The sequence below is a fragment of the Rhamphochromis longiceps genome, linkage group LG13, assembly GCF_057381845.1.
Source record: "Rhamphochromis longiceps isolate RC_006_pf linkage group LG13, R_longiceps_female_GT1.1, whole genome shotgun sequence".
NCBI classification, from domain to species: domain Eukaryota; kingdom Metazoa; phylum Chordata; class Actinopteri; order Cichliformes; family Cichlidae; genus Rhamphochromis; species Rhamphochromis longiceps.
In genome coordinates this window covers 14,231,238-14,249,665 of record NC_140569.1, presented here as the reverse complement: position 1 = coordinate 14,249,665, position 18,428 = coordinate 14,231,238, and the positions used below count along the sequence as shown (strand labels likewise).

The following is an 18,428-nucleotide window of genomic DNA, read 5'->3' as shown; positions in this document are numbered from 1 at the left end:
ATTGTCTCTGATAGGGAACATCAGGATATGACTGTTTAAAGGTATAGCTCATTTTCAAAAACAGCAGTCAGTGTCTGTCCCAAGCAATGTTTAGACCCTCAGGGCCTTTTCATTTCTATCCAACTCATAATGATTTTTAACAAAAAAAACTCCAGGGAATATCCTTGGGCTCATGTCTAGTGCATCTGAAATTTAGTCTTTTGTATAATTTTTCAAAATCACAATTTGAAGATTATAATCAAAGTAAAGGCGGTTCGTCTAGCAAGCCTTCACACAACTGAATTTAATTAGAGGGGAAATGTAGTAAAAACATTAAATGGAGTGAAATTTCCAGAATGAAGCAAATAAGAAGAAGAACAATTTAGTGCTGGTATTCAGGAATCGGATACATCTGAATGAGGAGAGCCCTAGATCTCAGTAGTGTTTCCTCTTTTTGCTGAGTTATTGCATGTTTTTGGTGAAAGCTCATTTTTAAATTTAATTTAATTTTTTTTTTTTTTTTGCTTCAATTGCTGAGCCCGTGCAGTTTGCTCATTTGGCACTGCTGCAGAGCACACCTGTTCCATGGCAAGTGTGAAATGATCTCAGTCCTTACCGATATAAACAAGCTACCAGATCCAATTAATAAACTGCTGGTTGTTAGCTGCTTGGCGCTGTCCCATGCAAACTTGGCTATAGCAGGACAAGTACAAATCTACTGAGGAAGAAATCAGAGGAGATCTTCTGTTTGCCTGTGTGTATTTCTTAGGCGGCATGCACAATGCCTGTATGCAGAGTCAAAGTCCCTTTATATTTGTACAACTTGTAAATGAAGTGTTACTGCACGAACACCTGAGCTTCAGCTGAATTTGTTTTCCCCTGATGTTAGAGGCTATCTCTTTTGTGTTCTTGCCAGCCATGAGGACCAAACTGTCTGAATTCAAAATGTAAGCAGCATAGATTTTACATTCTTTTGTCAGTCCGTCATCATAGCTTTTGAAAGAAGAGCCCTGCAAAGCTTATTTTCAGAATATTCCTCTTTGTGAATATTGGCTCCAAAAAAGAGTCACTTCTGTGGAAGTCTTAGTACTTTTGCACTGTACACTGTATTTTGGCTTTTATTACTTTTGTACCCATGCAACATATATATCAGAGAGTTAGTTCAGCCTCTCTTGAATGCCATACCATATCATTTTTCCTTTCCATCACAGTTCATTCAAAGTTGGCAGTAAAACAGAGACAGAGGAGACATTATATCCCCATTTTCATAAAAGCAACATGAACATCATCATATATGATATTTAAGGCTTGACCAGTTGTACAGAGCAAACTGTGTTAGACAGACATGCACACCTTTGCCAGCAGTGGCTGCTTTGAAGTATAGCATTGATCAATAGCACTGTTGCCCGGCTTTAAATGATTAATGGTGGTCATACGGGACATTACACATTAGTCCCGTACAAAGATACTTCTGTGTGTGTGTGTGTGTGTGTGTGTGTGTGTGTGTGTGTGTGTGTGTGTGTGTGTGTGTGTGTGTGTGTGTGTGTGTGTGTGTGTGTGTGTGTGTGTTGTAGTTTAGGTATTACTAATGCTTTGGGGACTGAGGCATTATGGGGATATGGGTTAGAAGGTAGAGAGGATCATCTGACAATCGGAAGGCTACTGCTTCTGTTCCTGGTTCCTCGAGTCCACACGTGTTCATAAAGGCATAAAATACAGTGCTGTATGAATATTAAAGCTAATTATAGCTTTATATGTGAAATACACTTTATAACCAGCACTCTATTTACCATTTTATGGAGACAAATGTTGCTGCATTGTAAATAATTATAATGCATGGATGAAATTTGAGGTTAAATTAGGTTAACCAAGTAGTATTAATGATTTTTGATTAAAGGTAAAGTACGTTCCCATTAAATCAGTGGTTCTTAACCTGGGTTCGATCGAACCCTAGGGGTTCGGTGAGTCGGTCTCAGGGGTTCGGCAGAGCCTCCGCCATGACATGCATGGCTCATTTTGTGCACCAGTAAAAAAATCACATTTTATTTTTCACTAAAGAGGGGTTCAGTGAATGCGCATATGAAGCTGGTGGGGTTCGGTACCTCCAACAAGGTTAAGAACCACTGCATTAAATGAATGCAAATCAGTGAAATTAAGTCATAAAGTCACTGAAGTCATGGATACATAACTGAAAATGTTGGGGCTGTTGCATTATACGTTCACTATATATGCAGAAAACTAAGAGTCAGATTCATGTACAACTGTGTATTTTGTGTTGTCTTTTTGGAAAATGAGTTAAACTTAAAATACAGCGATTACCACATTTACTCTAAAAAGAAAAAACCTATTGGGGATTTCGGTACTGGATCATTCCGTCTTCTGAACAAGTAAATGTAGGAATATTAAAATGCCAAATAATGTAAACTGTTGACCTGCAACAGAGTTGCTGAGAAAATAAGTACTCAATGAAATTCAAATATTTCCTATTTTGAAAGGTTTTCCCGATGCTGTTGAATGGAGTTTACTCAGAAGAGATCTGAGTAAACTCTTGAACACTTGGGCCCTTTTCTTAAGCAGTAAACACACAACAATTTTCAAGCTGCATTCCTAAAACCACTTAGACCAAACAGTGAAACACTCATAACGACTCTTTTTTTTAGAAAAATAAAAGAAGCACATGGGGGAAAAGTCTACTGAACATTCATGGTGCACTTCATTGGAAAAAATAGAAAATATGGCATTCAGGACATGGTACCATTATGTGGCCATTTACAAAAAGGGAACAGTGACAAAGAGGACGCACGCAGGCACTCATGCACATATTTATATTGGCAACATGATGTACTGAAGCGTCAGTAAAAACCTGATGATCCACAAACTAAATGGCCTGTTCTCTTCTTTTGATCTCCTGTTCGTAGTGGCCACAGAGAATCAGCTGTGATTGGGTTGCACTCTTTGCCCTGCCTCCTTCATTGTCATTCCATGAGCGACGTGTATCGCAGTTCCTCAGATTTTATCTAAAATTGCTGCTCTTGTTCTTACTCTTCATCATCCATCACCTCTTGCACACTGGTTGCTTCTATCATCACTGGGGTCAGTCTTCAAATCACTGAGCTGTTTGTGGACTCTGAACTGGGTTCGTGACATCATTTTCAACAATTGTGGATAATTTTGAGCTATTGTGTGGAAGCTATGTGCTGTATGTTTAAATTCTTCTGCATGTGGTTAACATTATGTATCACAAGTTCATAATCTGTTTTAGCGAGTGTGTTTTTAGAGTTTTGCATGAAGATTTGATCAAATCTGTTAGTTTTGTCTAAGTTTTTACAAAACGTGATTTAATACATTTGTTTAGAGAATGGAGTTCTCTTTTTTTACAATTTAAATAGTGAACACATAGGCTAGGTATGATTATTGTGCTTCACTATGATTTTTAATAAAATACATCTTTTCAGCTATTCTTCTTGAAACACAATGAGCTTGATGTGTCCATATTCTAACTAGCTCACTACACAAGACCATGCATTTCCCATTGAGAACATTTCCTTTCATTCTTCTCTGGCAGGAAAGAAAAGAGGAAAGAGGCCTTTTGAAACACATGGCCACATCTAAACAACATCATTATGCTTTTGACAAAAAAATCCCCATAGCAACATCCTCAGTGTGTTTTCCAGGGGAAAGAAGATGCACTCTATTTCAATAACACAGCTGACAATGCCAACATCTCTCTCTTCGTGCACCACAGAGCAGATATATTATTACGCAGTTCATTCACTGTGAAGAGTTTTTGGCAAAAAAAGAAAAAAGAGAGTGATCCCAGGTTACTGTCGACTATGAGATAAGTTGAACTTTATGCAATACCCATGTGTTTGGGTGTCAGCTCTGGTACCTAAGCAGGCCTGTATTAGGGACTGCATGTGTAACTACTCAGTGATAATAAGTAGTAATGTGTTTTCAGGCATTCTAAGTAAGCACGGTCAGTAAATGGGTTAGAAACTGGATCTTGGAAGTTGAAAACAGCAGCAAACTTCCTCTACTGGGTTCTTCCTGCACCAACTCTTCTATCACTCCCACTTCCTCTGCTCCAGTGAGTCTGTGATCGAGTTGTAGCGATGCTTGCTTCCTGTCACATGTCTCTCTGTTTCTCTGGCTATATTCAGGTCCCCCCACTGCCACCAACCCCAAACACCCCCTTCTTATGCTATCTCTTCCTATCCTCTCCTCCCACGCTCCCCACATGCTCGCTTGTGTTTTCACTGGTGGCAGCTAATCTGTCACCACGCAACCTGAGACCCTGTCAAAGCCACCGGTGGGAAACGTTGGACCCCAGGCTGCTGTTTGGTGCCAACGCATGTGTACTTGTACTTTGGTGCCAACTCTCTGTATGACTTTGTCTTTGGATGCCAAGCCATTTTGTTGTGCCTGTCACAATTAATTCAGGCATTATTAGGTTAAACACCTACAGAGGATTTGGGTTAGCGGCTTTCTTTGCTCCATTCAGTTAAATAGTTGTTCTCAGACTTTGTTTTCATAGGGATTAAACACGGTGGAACATTGTATTTTATTTTGTTCAGCGGCATTGGAAGGTTATTTTTGTTGCCTTTCGACAGAGCCAGGATATCTGTTTTCTCTTGTTTCATGCAGGTCAACTGCAGTAACAATGGGTCCCTTTTCCTGCTGCTTGGTCAGCCAGAAAAACAAAATACTTTGGCAGTCGGGTCTATACATTGACGAGTATCCCGAAACACGCATCCAGTTTGTTTGAGTATTGATCCGATTGTGAATTCTACCTCTGACATTGCATTTGTAGTTTTTGTTAAGCTTGGAGCGCATAGTAATCACATTTTGCCTCCTGCCATCTTTAATTAGTTAGCTGAACAGTTTGTGGATAATGCAGATCGTCCTTGGGGACAGTTGCCCAAATCTTGAATGACACTATGAAAAGGAGAGAGAGGGAGGGTAATTTTAGGTGTTGCTTTTTTTTCTTCTTTTTTTTTTGAACACTGGGTCAAAGCCAAGCTCGCTCAAAGACGCTCACATTCAACACTTTTTTCCTCTACTTAGAAATAGTTAGAAATCTGAGGTTATTACTGAGCCAAGACATCAAATCATCCAATTTGATGTCATCCAACAATTATCCAATCACATGACAGCGACAGTGCATTTAGGCATGTAGGCATAGACCTACTAAAGTTCAAACCGAGCATCAGAATGGAAAAAGAAGGTGATTTGTGACATGGTGCTGTGCTGGTCAGGGCGGTCTGAGTATTTCAGAAACTGCTGATGTACTGGGATTTTCCCACACAACCATCTCTAGGTTTACATATAGTGGTCAGGGACGAACTGACAGGAAGGCAGTAGTAACTCATTACAGCCAAGGTAAACATAAGAACGTCTCTGAATGCACAAGTGAGAAACCTTGAAGCAGAATGTCTACAGGAGCAGCAGACGACAGTGTGTGCAAGAAACTGAGGCTACAGCAGCAGGGGACTGCATCAAGTGCCACTCCTGTCAGCTAAGAACAGGAAACTGCAAAAGCATTGGCTCACCAAAATGAAAAAATAGAAGATTGGAAAAATGTTGCTTTATTTCACATTCGGTTGGTAGGATCAGAATTTGGCGTAAATAACACAGAAGCATGAATCCATTTTGCCTTGTATCAACAGTTCAGGCTAGTGATGGTGGTGTAATGGTGTGGGTGACATTTTCTTGGCACACTTTAAACCCCTCCGTACCAACTGAATTACCACAGCCTACCTGAGTATTTTTGGTGACCATGTTCATTAGTTTAAGAGCACAGTGTACCTGTCTTCTGATAGCTTCTTACAGAAGGATAGCACACCATGCCACAAAACTCAGATGATCTCAAATTGGTTTCTTCAGCATGACAATGCATTCACTGTAGTCAGATGGCCCCCAGAGCCACCAGATCGTAATCCAATAGTACACCTTCAGGATGTGTTGGAACAGGAGAGTCAAATCATGGATGTGCAGCTGACATATCTGTGCTGTGTCATGTTATTCTTTCAAAATGGAACAAAATCTCTGAGGAAGGTTTCCAGTACCTTGTTAAATTTGTGTGATTAATAATTAACTGTGCGTAAAGAAAATCACATAGTTCCCACTGTAGACACATATTTTGCAGCTTGCACTTGTTGAGTAGAGCACTTATCTTACAATTCGACTGCCTAAAACTGTTGCTGGACTGAAACAGATGAAGTCTGGTATGTTGGTGAATAATTTGAAAATGTGTTCCAGGTATTGTTGTGATTGGGCTTTCGCTGAAAAAGTTTAATGCACTAATGCAGTCTATCAGCACATGGTATCATCTATTTGCTCCTGCTGCAGACCTATTTTTAGGTGTCTGCAGCAGCAGAGAGGATGCTGAGGTTGTTGTCATAGCACTTAACTAATATGGTCGTGTTGGTCTCTCTCTCTTTGTATTGTAATTTCTCATTTATGTAAGGGGATATAGTGGAACCTTAAACATACCATACAGAAAATAGAGAATGGTCACCTGTCAACGGAGCTAGTTAGGAGAACACTTAGCATCCTGTGAATGTAAGCAATTCACTATTTAGTTTCGAGGCGCTTTGCAGAGAGTAAGAGGCTCCTAATGAGACCAAAGGGGTGATGCATTTGCAGCCTTGTTCGCAAACCTTTTTTGTTTTAAATTACGCTCTGTGATATACTCAGTAGGGCATCAGTGGAATGAACTGTTGCCTCGGTGTCGGTGAGCGGAAAATCTATTATCTGTGTTGGAGTTTTTGATATGTGGAGTGGGGCTACAGATGTTGATGCATAATATCCACATTTATCCTGGGCATCATTTATCTGCATCAGCAGGAAATATGTCCTGGAGAGTGTGCTATATGAGCGATTACATTACCTCACTGTACATCAATAGATTGCTCAAGATAATGAAATGCATGTGCGATTTGTACATTATCATGCACATTCATATATTTGTCTACGGCAGGATACAGCCATTAGTGTACAGTTTGTCATCGGATTTCAGTTTCTAGGCCAGGGACTCAACCTGCAGAGTATATCATAATAACGTTTCACACACACAACCTTTCAAAACCCTTAGCCATAAAAGCCTGGTGTAAAGGCTTTAATGAGAAATCTTTTTCAAAGCAGACATTGCTTTGTGCATGATTCACATCCTATGCCATATCTCAGCAAGGAATAGAGAATGGGTCAATTGTAGGAGACCCATGAGAAATAAGGACTGAGACAGAACAGCTCAGCAGCTGTTTTACAATCTCATGGGTGTTTATCTGATATGCTTATTGCCAGCAATAAGACTCAGAACGCCATCAGTCACTGCAGGTAATATAAGATATGGAATATAGAGTTGTTGTTTTTTAATTCCTGATGCTGCTTCAGCACTAGGCGTGCAGCAGTTTAAGCGGGTATTGTCATTAACGTTGCAGATCCATTCAGTTTAATGTCTTCCTTTCTAAAATGTGTATACACTAGTGTATACAATACAAATTTCTAAGTGTAGAATTTATGCATTTCAAAACTATTGTGTTTTATTTGGTTAAATGTAGATTCTTAGTAATGATTCTTAAAATGTGTTTATATCTTATAACTAGACTAGAGTCTCATTTTTTTTTGGTTAAAACACAAATTGTTGTTGTTGTTAACAATAAAAAAAACTACATGCAAGCAAATAATCTGATTCATTTCAATATTCATTTTAAGATGTATTTTTCTTGTAGTAAAACTTTTCGGTTTACTGAAAATCATTTTCTTACAAACATTGTTATTAAAAGTAAGCTTTGCATGTCTGTGTGTGTGTGTGTGTGTGTGTGTGTGTGTGTGTGTGTGTGTGTGTGTGTGTGTGTGTGTGTGTGTGTGTGTGTGTGTGTGTGTGCTGTTTGTTTTCAGAAGCATGTACTGCAGCCTCTCTTCTGAATTGGGAATAGCAGAAATTAATCACTGACTCGTCTTAATCGTATTGCAAATAAGAAGCTGAGTTTGTGAGATAAGCACTTTTTATGCGCATGTTGTTACTGTTTAGAGAATAATCCAAAACTGCTATGGTTTTATTTTCTTTTTTTTTTAAGTAAGTGAACACAGAAACACGTATGAGGAACATACTCAGTCATAATGCTGCAGGTGTCTGTCCATTAGTGTGACTGTGTGCATCTCAGAGTTGAGCCATGTTACAGCAGGCTTAGTTTAAGTTACCAGAGGGCTCCTTAAAAGATGAAGTTGACACATGTAGATTGATAGAAACGGGTCTTTGCTGGCCACCTTGTTAGGTAAAACACTTTAATTGTCACATGGCAGCAACTTAATGTTACTTGTCATAGTTGTCGGTGTCAGGTGGGCTGGTCTGAGTATTTCAGAAACTGCTGATGTACTGAGAAAATATCCAGTTAGTAGCAGTTGACTGGGAAAAAAATACGTTGTTGCAATGCTACAGTAACTCAACTAATTGGTATAACCAACCAACCAAGGTATGCAGAAGAGCATCTTTGAATCCACAACATAAGGAGCCTTGAATCAAATGGACATTAGTAGCAGAAGACCACAGTGGGCGCAGGAAAGTGAGATTATGCTACATACAAAAGATTGGAAGGATATTGCTTGATCTGATGAGTCTTGATTTCTGCTTTGACATTCGGATGGTAGAATCAGAACTTGGAATAAACAGGATGGAAGCATGGATCCATCCTGCCTGATATCAAGTTTATTGGTATATTACTGCTGCACATGTCTGTCCCTTTATGGCCGTGTTCTGATGGTTGCTTCCAGTAGTCAGAAAGCTCAAATCAGCTGTTTTCTTGAACACGTCTCTGAGTTCAATGTATTGTTGCTGTCCAATAAAGCACCTTTTTGATGTGGTGAAACAGGAAGTTCACATCAATGACGTGCAGCTGAAACATCTGCAGCAGCTTTGTGATGCTATCAAATCAATACAGGCCAAAATCGCTGAGGAGTGTTTCCAGCACCTTATTGAATCTGTGTCACAAAGGATTAGGGCAGGTCTGAAGGCAGAAGAGGGTCTAACCCAGTACTATCACAGTGTACCTAACACAGTGTTCAGTGAGTGGATAGCTTTTAAATTTCGTTTGACTCTCCAAGCTCTTTGGGGAGTTTAATTCTCAAACATTTCATGCTGGCGAGCAGTGGCGTCGTTAGGCCTATTTTAGGGGTGCTGAAGCCTCCCTAAAATATTCTTAAGCCCCCCTAAATAATTTGGTGGGTTTTTTTTTGGGGTTTTGTTTTTTTTTAACTTATTCGATTTTTTTTTTACAGAACTTGCAGACAAATTCAATATAAAGATGCAGGAATATGAGTTTAAAGAAATAATAATATAAACCTGTCGCTATTCACACAAATATGATCATAACTCGGTTGGTCCCTTTCGCTTTACATTGTTAAGGTAGCGTCAGTGCTTCGTTATCCAATCCGTTCCAGTTGTTCACAGGGGACATCCACATGACTGAAAATCCAGTCCTCGTTTTCACTGCTACTTTACACTCCGCTCGTATACACCTGCAGAAACACTAGCGTGCATGTGGCAAACGGCAAGAAATCATGGATATACTCAAGTTTTTCAAGAAAGTAAGTCTTCATCACTGGCTGGTAGTAACAATTAGTTAGCTCCAGCTAACAGCAGAGAATCCCATGTAAATAATGAACCAGGTGTTCCCCATTTTGTAAATAAAAACCTGGCTAGCGCACTAAGTTAAATTGTTAGCATAATTTTAATTTCTGTCACTCGTTTTAGCTCTGAAAAATCCAGCTGAGCTCATTCAGGTATGGTTATCATCAGTGGAAATAATAATAATCACTCCATCCCCATTAACCTGTAGGAGTCAGGGCAGAGGAGCACAGAGAGGCAGAGGGGAGAGACCTCTACTGGAGAGGTGAGTCAAAGGATGGAGTCATTTGTGATGCAGACAGTCTGATTAGAATTTTATGGGACTCAATATGGATATGAAATATGAAACATTTCAGTCACGGTACAACATATAAGACCTGTTTAACTTGAGCTTTTATTTAGGAGAGTCAAGGTTAGAAAGTGGAGAGAGCAAAGAGAGAGAGATATATATAAGTCAAATTAGCCTGACTCACATATTTTTGAGGGTTCTATTTTAATATTACTTCAATTCAAGTAATTTAGTAATATTTTTCAGGGCTTTAAATTGCAACCATTTTAGTCACATGCGTGCTCAAAATATAATGTTTGTAACTTCAAAATATTTGGGAGCAACAAATTACTGTGGAGCGGGAGCAGAAGTCATGATATTAGCAATTTACATTACAATTCAGTATGTTTTAATGTATCTTGAAGGGTGAGGCAGAAGGAGTGGCTGAGGGAGAAAAAGGTCAACAGGCAAGTTCAAGTCAGAGAGAGCAAGGAGAGACAGAGGAGCTGCAGCAAATGGATCGAGAGGCAGAGGAAGATCAAGTTATTACAGAGAGAGGAGAGCAAACAGGCCAAGAGAGGGAAAATGATGAAGCAGCTGCAGCAACTCATTCTACTACAGGGTTTGATTTAGGTGACAAAGACACAGGGCCCAGACAGGTGAAGCTGAAGAGCTATCCACATGATACGTTTGGTACACAGAAGCGAGCATTTAACCACAGCTGGTTTGAAAAGCACAACTGGTTAGAATATTCAGTCAACCAGAATGCAGCTTTCTGCTTCCCATGTAGAGTGTTTGGCAAAAACATCAAACATGATAGTTTGGTCAGTAACGGTTGCAAGAACTGGAAGAAAGCTTTAGTCATCTTTGGCAAGCATGAGATGGCACAAACACATAAGGACAGTGTTGTTACATGGAAAAGCTACCAGGGAACTAGCAAACAGGGAAACGTTGCACAGATGATAGCAACTGCAAATGTGAGTGAGATAGTCGAAAGAAGAGAGTATCTCAGACGAATTGTTGCAGTCACCTCTATGTTAGGGAGACAGGGACTCCCTTTTCGTGGCCATGATGAAGGTGAAGACAGCCCAAACAGAGGGAATTTTCTTGCATGCATGGAACTTTTGAAGGAGTTTGATCCTTTTCTTCAAAAACATAATCCCCCATCAAATGCACAGTATATCTCACCAACATCCCAGAATGACATGATTGACTGTTGTGCCCAGGAAGTTACTAGTGTCATTGTATCTGAAATGACAAAGTCTAAAGTCTATTCCATCATGGTGGATGAGGCAAGGGATAAAAAGGCAGAGCAGTTAGTTGTTTGTGTCAGGTACGTGTCAGAGGGGGCAGTGAAGGAGCGTTTCCTTGCACTTGCAGAGATAAAATCATTTGATGCCCAGTCCATTGCAAATGAGATTCAGCAGCAGATCCAAAACTATGGTCTTGCAGAGCTTAAGTGTGTAGCACAAACATATGATGGTGCAGCCGTTATGAGTGGCTCCACTGGAGGTGTACAAGCACATTTTAGAAGGCTCCATCCTGAGGCTATCTATGTGCATTGTTATGCTCATCAACTCAACCTGGTTTTGTGCAATACTTGCAAGGCTGTCCCAGAGGCTGTGGAGCTTTTCAGCTTGTTGGAGTGTGTGTATTCTTTCTTCAGCACCTCCCTAGTCAATCATCATAAGTTCATGGAGACTCAGGCAAAGCTTGGATTGACAAAAACTGAGCTTGTGCAACTTTCAAACACTCGCTGGGCATGTCAGTTGCGATCAATCAGTGCAGTTCTTGAGACATTGCCTGCCATTTTGGAGTGCCTATCTGCAATTGGATCCCCCATAGCTGTTGGTCTCAGAGCAAAGCTCTACAAGTTCTCAGCAGTCTATGCACTACTGATGTTTCAGTCGATTCTGTCTGTAACCGAAGGACTCCACAAATTCCTGCAGAAAGAGACTTTAGACCTGGCAGAAGCTTTTATCTGCAAACAAGCTGTGTGTGACACACTTAAGGGCAAACACTCAGATGCATTTGCTACAGAGCTGTATGAGAAAACCAAGGCCCTGTGTAACACCCACAGTATCCCTGAACCAGGTGCCAAGACAAGGCACAAACAGAGGAAAATGGAGGATTTTGTCCTGGAGGCAACTGTGGGTTCACGCACTGAATTGAACAACTCAGACACATTGAAAAGAGAGTTACTTTTCCCTTGTGTGGATCGGATGGTTGGCGAGCTTGATCAAAGATTTTGCAGTGTAGATGCAGGGCTGCTAAAAGGCGTCCAGGCATGCAGTCCTAAATCTGAGAACTTCTTGAGTGAACCACACTTGAATGAACTTGCAAAGCACTACAGACTTGACCTGAAAAAAGAGGAGGTTCTGGTGGCCAGAAACTTTCTTACCCGGAAAACAGAGGCTGGATGTCCACCCAAAAATATGTTGTCTGTGTACAACCTCCTTGATTCAGACATGTTTCCCTCTCTGAAGGCAACCATCCAAGTTGCCCTAACAGTGCCTGTCAGCAGCTGCTCGTGCGAACGGTCCTTTAGTGCACTGCGTCGGCTGCACTCCTGGCTGCGTCAAACAATGGGTCAGAAAAGACTTCACAGTCTTGCAGTCATGTCTATTGAAAAAGACACGCTTCAGCATCTGAGTCACAACAGAGTGATTGACCGATTTGCCACTCTTAAAAACAGACGTCATTCTTTGATGCTTCCACCCACCAAGTAACTGGTGATTGCAGCCAGAAAAATGTACTTTTTTATTTTCAGTTTTTTTCTTGTTATTGATGCGGCAAACACATTTCCTCTGTTTTTTTGTTGTACTGTATTATAAAGCAGACTGAAATAAAACAATAGATCTATTGGTGGCCTAGGATGTTTAATCTGTCCAAAAAAGTAGGAAAACAATTTCTCAGTCTTTGTTTTCTGTTTGTGAAATTTTGTGCTCATTCACTACGTTCGTTCATGTCGTGTGCATCTCTTGGGGGCTAAGCCCCCCCTGTCCTTAAAACCTAGTGACGCCCCTGCTGGCGAGCCTTTTTAAATACTGATCAAATTTAGAAAATTTAATTTAATGAAATAATGAATGGAAGTAAAATATTTATGTTTACAGTTGGGCTGAATGAATTTTTGTGTAATGCTGAACACTCTGCCCTGTTTATCTTAGCAATGTGTTCCCAAATCTCTGCAATTAATTTAGCCTCTTTAATGTGACAGTTTCATATAAATACCGAAGATGATGGCCAAAGACTTAATAAACAGTGCTTAATCTTTTAAGCTTATTACTACTTTACATTTATTTTTTAGTGATATAAGATCAGTGATATTTTTTAAATCCTTTTACCGTCCTTGCTTGGGTTTTTTTGTAGCGACAGCTACTTTTATGGCGTCTGTGCCCTGTGGTCAGTGAGTGATGAATCGTGGTGCATTAAATATATTTAAAACGCAGGCATGCTCCAGACTGCTCTCACTTTCTGTACTCTAGGTATCAGTGAACCACTGAAACTCAGAAAAGGAGATGTGATTAAGTTAAAAGCACTTCATTGTTTTACCACCCGTAGCCCATACAATAATTGGCGTCTCCTGCTCAATACCCAGCAACCATGACGCCTTATGTTACCCTGCATCAGCGTCAGTGACAGACCGTTCACCCTGATCCTTATGTTAAACTGATACATCCGTGCCAAGTGAAAGTTACCAACTCCACCATGTTTGCAGGGTAATGGGCTGGAGAATGAAAGATTGCATGCTATTATCTTATTGGAGAATCAGTATAGGATCTGTGGAAGTGTAAAGAGTGGGTTTAATGACGTGAGACGTTTTTTAAGAGGAGGGGAAGAATGCCTCATGCAGTCTGGGACTGGAGAGATGATGGTCTGGGACATGTGTAGTCAGTGGACCATGTTATAATAAAGTAGTTGCCTAATGCACCACACGTGCCCCTTGCAGCTTATAGTTTAAAGTTTTCTTCCTCTCAACTTTTAGATTTAAGAAAGGAGGAAAAGTGCCAGATGTGATGGATGAATGTGATTGTGGGAGAGCAGGAGCTGATGATGATATGCACCAGTTATTTCTTCTTCTTTTTTTACGAAAGAAATGGCTGAAGAAGACAGAAATCAAAGGGAGGGGAAAAATGAAAGACATCTTTAATGTCTTTTCTGCTCAGCTCTTAATTGCAAATTTCCCCTGAAGGCAAAAAAAGTATGGCTGAACAATGAGGCTGCCCAGGGGAACCACCATAGATTAATTGGACAGATAGGAAGCCTCTGACATTAACATTTATGCATTTGTTTACTCTTTTTCAATGAATAATAATAGGCCACCTCCCTTGAAGATCCCTACTCTCTCATTAGTTCCAGTTTGTAGTTTGTTATGGATGGGAATATTGAAGCAGTAAACGAAGAGTTCATCGCCATTCTGGGCAGGAATACAAAAAGTATTTCCAGAGAGAGTTCAGAACATTTTATTTTCACAACTTTTAATGGAGATTGTGAGCTTCTGTACATGTACATCAATTATCTATATTATTAGCTTCACTATCCAGAGGGAATGTTGAAGAAGGCTTTTTGGTGTTTTGTTGGGACAAATGCTAAAGACACAATTTACAAATTGAGATTTTGAGTCATCAGTTATCAGATATTCAGACATTTTTTATTTACATTTTTTGATGTTATTTAGGGTTTCTTTTCTACTATCCCTCATCTATTTGAATGATAATGCTCACATAAAGTTTCGTAAGATATATTTGACACATTTCTGCTTTCACTGTTTTACTCCCTGCTCTCTTTTCTTATAGAAAATGGCACACACTAACTATAGAAAGCTGAAGTAAGTACACCAGCTCTTTCCCAACCAACCTACTGGTCTTTTTTGGACTTGGAGAAGTCTGTGTCTCTTGAGGTGTCCTTTGGGTGGTGCTTCAGTAGTATGGGTCCATTGTTATGGAGCTCTTCAGGGAAAAATAGCTTGGCATTGTTGGCAATAAGTCAGAGCCCTTCCCACTGAGTGTACCACTCCAGGGTTTCCTTTCTTCACCGTTTCTTTTCACATCCTTTATGGACAGAATTTTCTAGGTGCAGCCAAGAGGCGGAGGGTGTCTGTGGTCTCAGCATCTTGTCTTTCCTTTTCCAGATGATGTAGTTTTGTCGGCTTCATTGACAGATGGTCTCCAGCTTGTATTCTGGGTTCTCAGTTAGAAAAGGGTGGAGAGTTCTCTCTGGGTTGGGAGTGACTTGCTGCACTAAGTAGAAGAGTTTGGGTATTTTGGGGTGTGCACTAATGTAGATGCTGTACAAGTCCATCCAGTGGTCAATCTACATTTCTACACTCAACTATTGCCACAGAGTGTGAGTAGTGACTTAAACTAGGGCAACTGAACTTGCTCAGGAGGCTGTCTGGGATTTCTCTTAGAGATAGAGAGAGAAACAAAGTCATTCAGGAGGAGCTTAGATTAGAGCTGCCATTCCTCAACACTGAAAGGAGCCAATTGGGGGGATATGACTAGCATACGTTCTGGATGAGGTGTTTCAGGCAACTGGGGTATGATCCCAGTATAGACCCATGATACGCCGGAGAGATTATATTGCTCTGCTGGCAAGAGCTGGCTGTGGAGCGGGAGGTCTGAGCATTTCTGCCTAGACTGATACCCCCCGAATCATAGACCTGGATAAGCAGGAAAAATAAAAGCAGAATGAAAAATAGTAGAATGAAAATAACATTATAAAGTTATTACTTTTTTCCCCCTAAATGCACAAAACACTTCAAATCCTCTGGTCACAAGGATGTTAAGAATGGATTTTTAACATATAATCTCTATATGCTCTTCCACTGAAAGCATATTTTGCTAACATCTTACGATATAAAGTGTTTATGGCTCGCATTTTGAGTTTGTGCCATCATCATCTCGTGCCCAGAAATAATCTGTACTCCTTTGTTAGGGTTATAAAGAATTCATGAGCTCCTTTAGCCGCACATTTCACAAGCAGTCTAATGTTTAGCTGCGTGAACTCGGTGCATTAATTACAACAAACAGCCTCAGTGGCGCGATATGTAGAGAAGATGCAAACACCAGAGGCTAATATTGCATAAGATGGACAGGTCGGGCCTGCACTTTAGCAGCAAACCATAGCCAGAGAGAAGTTAGAGGACTGCCCTGAAATTGTGCACAGGGCTCACTCTTGCTGTGCTGTAGATGAGCACTTTTCCCCTCACACTGATTTGAAAATGTATTCCCCCTTTAATGGGAGCAGGGAGAGTATGACATCATGTTCTTTGTACAGTTATGAGGAAAAATATGTTTAGTGTGGGAATTATTTTTTGGTATTAAAAATTCCGAACGTGTGGGCCAGCAGCAGTGAAACAGTTCATTCTTTAACAGCCCTGCTGTGCCTGTTAGCTCTGGTGCTTGGCGTTATGTTCACAAGCGAGGAAAAATAATAACAGTGATATCGCTTCAGCAGAAATTGCAATGTTTCCCACCCAAACTGAAGTGTGCTTTCATTAGAAATATCAAAAGGTTTGGGGTTTGACACCGTAGCCGTTTTAATCCTTGTTTTGCACCTGCAGCCTTTCATTTTTATCCAAATTCTGTTATCATTTCATAAGACTCCGTAGCAGTAAAAAAATGCAATGCCAAGGAAAAAAGAAGAAAAAAGCAATGGGTGGTTAAAAAGAAGAAATATCCGGAAGCATGAAAGATAAGGTTACCCTTCATCAGGCTATAAAAGAAAATAAAACCCTTTAGAGTTGAAAAGGACATGCTGGGTTTCAGAGGGAGAAGCTTATTCAGAATGAAGAAAGTGACTCCATTATCACTGAGTGCTTAAAAACTTCACCTGCTGCACAGTAATACGATCACCTTTCACTCATGCTTTAAAGTGATCAGGAGAGGGGGTTAATCCAGTATGGATATCTGCATGAATTTGTGTGATCAGAGACATCTTTTTTTTTTAAAGAGCCTCTCCATTTCCCATCAGTCACCAACCCCCCAGACTTCTCTTATTCCCCAAGGAAACAGATAAGACAGCTTTACCATTATTTCCTCTTATTCGTGTCTGATATTCCTCATTTATGCAGCCTACAATCCTCGTTTTCTCGGGTAACAACTCAAACAGTCGGGAAAGAAACTGTATGGCAATTGAAGTGTCATGTTCAGGAAAAAGTTTCTTAGAGTTTATTATGAGATATTTCTGTTTTTTTACCTGTGATTTCTGTTATTTTTAGAGCGTGTGAGAGCAAGAGTGGCAACCTTTACTAACTGTGCCCCTGCCATGATTCATCACCCTCCTCTGCTTTCAAGCACAGGGAATAATGTTTTTCCCTCTGCGGTTTACTTTACTGATGTGATGACTTCAGTTGCCTTAGGCGCCACTTTGAGCACACAATGCCATGAAGCCTGAGGTGAGGGACACAGACAGACAGGCAGGGCTGTCTGAACCATCTTGGCAACGGAGAAGGATGAAAGAGTATTCAGATATGAAAAATCAACTTTGCTTGTAAGTTGTGGACACGGCCACTCGGAGATTTAATCATTTGTATGTGCAGGGGCACTTTAGGAAAAAGTGTCATCATGCGGACCTCTGAGGACTCGCTGCAGGATTTTTTTAATAGTCAAGCAGCTGCTCCCTCTGTGACTTCTTCCTAAGCAAAGAGAGATCTTGACTCATTAAGGAGCTATCTTTGCTTTGGTCAGTCAATATTTAAATAGGCCTGCCCCATCAGCCAGCATGTTTGATATTCATCCAGTGCCTGCTGGAGCATATATAATGGAAAATCTTAGTCTGCTCATCCATGAATGTGACTCTTTAGTTTCGCTTATGGTGGTACTGTAAGTGTTACTATGAGACCCAATCCTTTGCCCGGCTGGTAAGAGTCTCAACGTATGCTGGTTGGATCTTTTTAGTTTAATAACTTTAAGAAATATAAGGTAGTTTGTCATGAAAGTCTGTATGGATATTGATCCATATAAATGACCTCTTGGCATCAAAATATCCTAACAGCTGCTTGTTGAATTGGCACAAAGTTTGGCACGGATATTTATTTTTCCCTGGTGATGAATCCTTATAAATTAGATTAGATTGGGGTGACTCGGACTCAGGATTTAGAGTCTTTGTCTGTTTGATTTAGTCATCTGCTAATCGGAAGGTTGGTGCTTCAATCCCTGGCTCTTCCAAGGAAAGGACAAGATGCTGAACCCCATCAGGGTGTGAGTGTGTGAATGTTAGGTTAGGAAAAATCACTTTTATGAATGTGTGTGTGAATGGATGAATGAGGCATGAAGTAAGAAAGTGCTAGAAATACACTATATAAGTACCAGTTCATTAGATTAGCTTCCATTGTGATCTGCAATTAAAGAAGAAAATATTTGACCTACAGTAGCAGCACCTGTAAAGTTAGCAAACATTATCACAATAACACTGGAAACACACAAACTAAGATTATTATACAGCTCTAAAATGCTGCACAAATGTTGCCCACACATTATCTTAGGTCATTTTTATTTCAGTGCGAAATGTCTCAACAGCTATTACATGGCTCGCATCAATTTCTGAACAGAC

General features: G+C 40.2%; 2 protein-coding genes across 5 annotated transcripts in view; both read left to right on the top strand.

The window, feature by feature from the left end:
- The window catches only part of adam12b (ADAM metallopeptidase domain 12b), a 91,627-nt gene that overhangs the window by 18,167 nt on the left and 55,032 nt on the right, over nt 1-18,428 (top strand). For 2 of the 4 annotated variants that reach the window (XM_085427878.1, XM_085427877.1), the window contains exon 4: nt 9,816-9,869. The exons of the other annotated variants lie outside the window; for them this stretch is intronic. In XM_085427878.1, the coding sequence (XP_085284004.1) occupies nt 9,816-9,869 (54 nt within the window). The remainder of the gene's footprint in view (nt 1-9,815; nt 9,870-18,428) is intronic. 4 annotated transcript variants of the gene reach the window in all.
- LOC146655499 (zinc finger MYM-type protein 1-like) lies at nt 10,732-12,710 on the top strand. Its single transcript, XM_085427882.1, has 2 exons — nt 10,732-10,824; nt 11,026-12,710. Exons 1-2 carry the CDS (start codon nt 10,754-10,756, stop codon nt 12,599-12,601), a joined length of 1,647 nt encoding a protein of 548 aa, XP_085284008.1. The 5' UTR covers nt 10,732-10,753; the 3' UTR covers nt 12,602-12,710.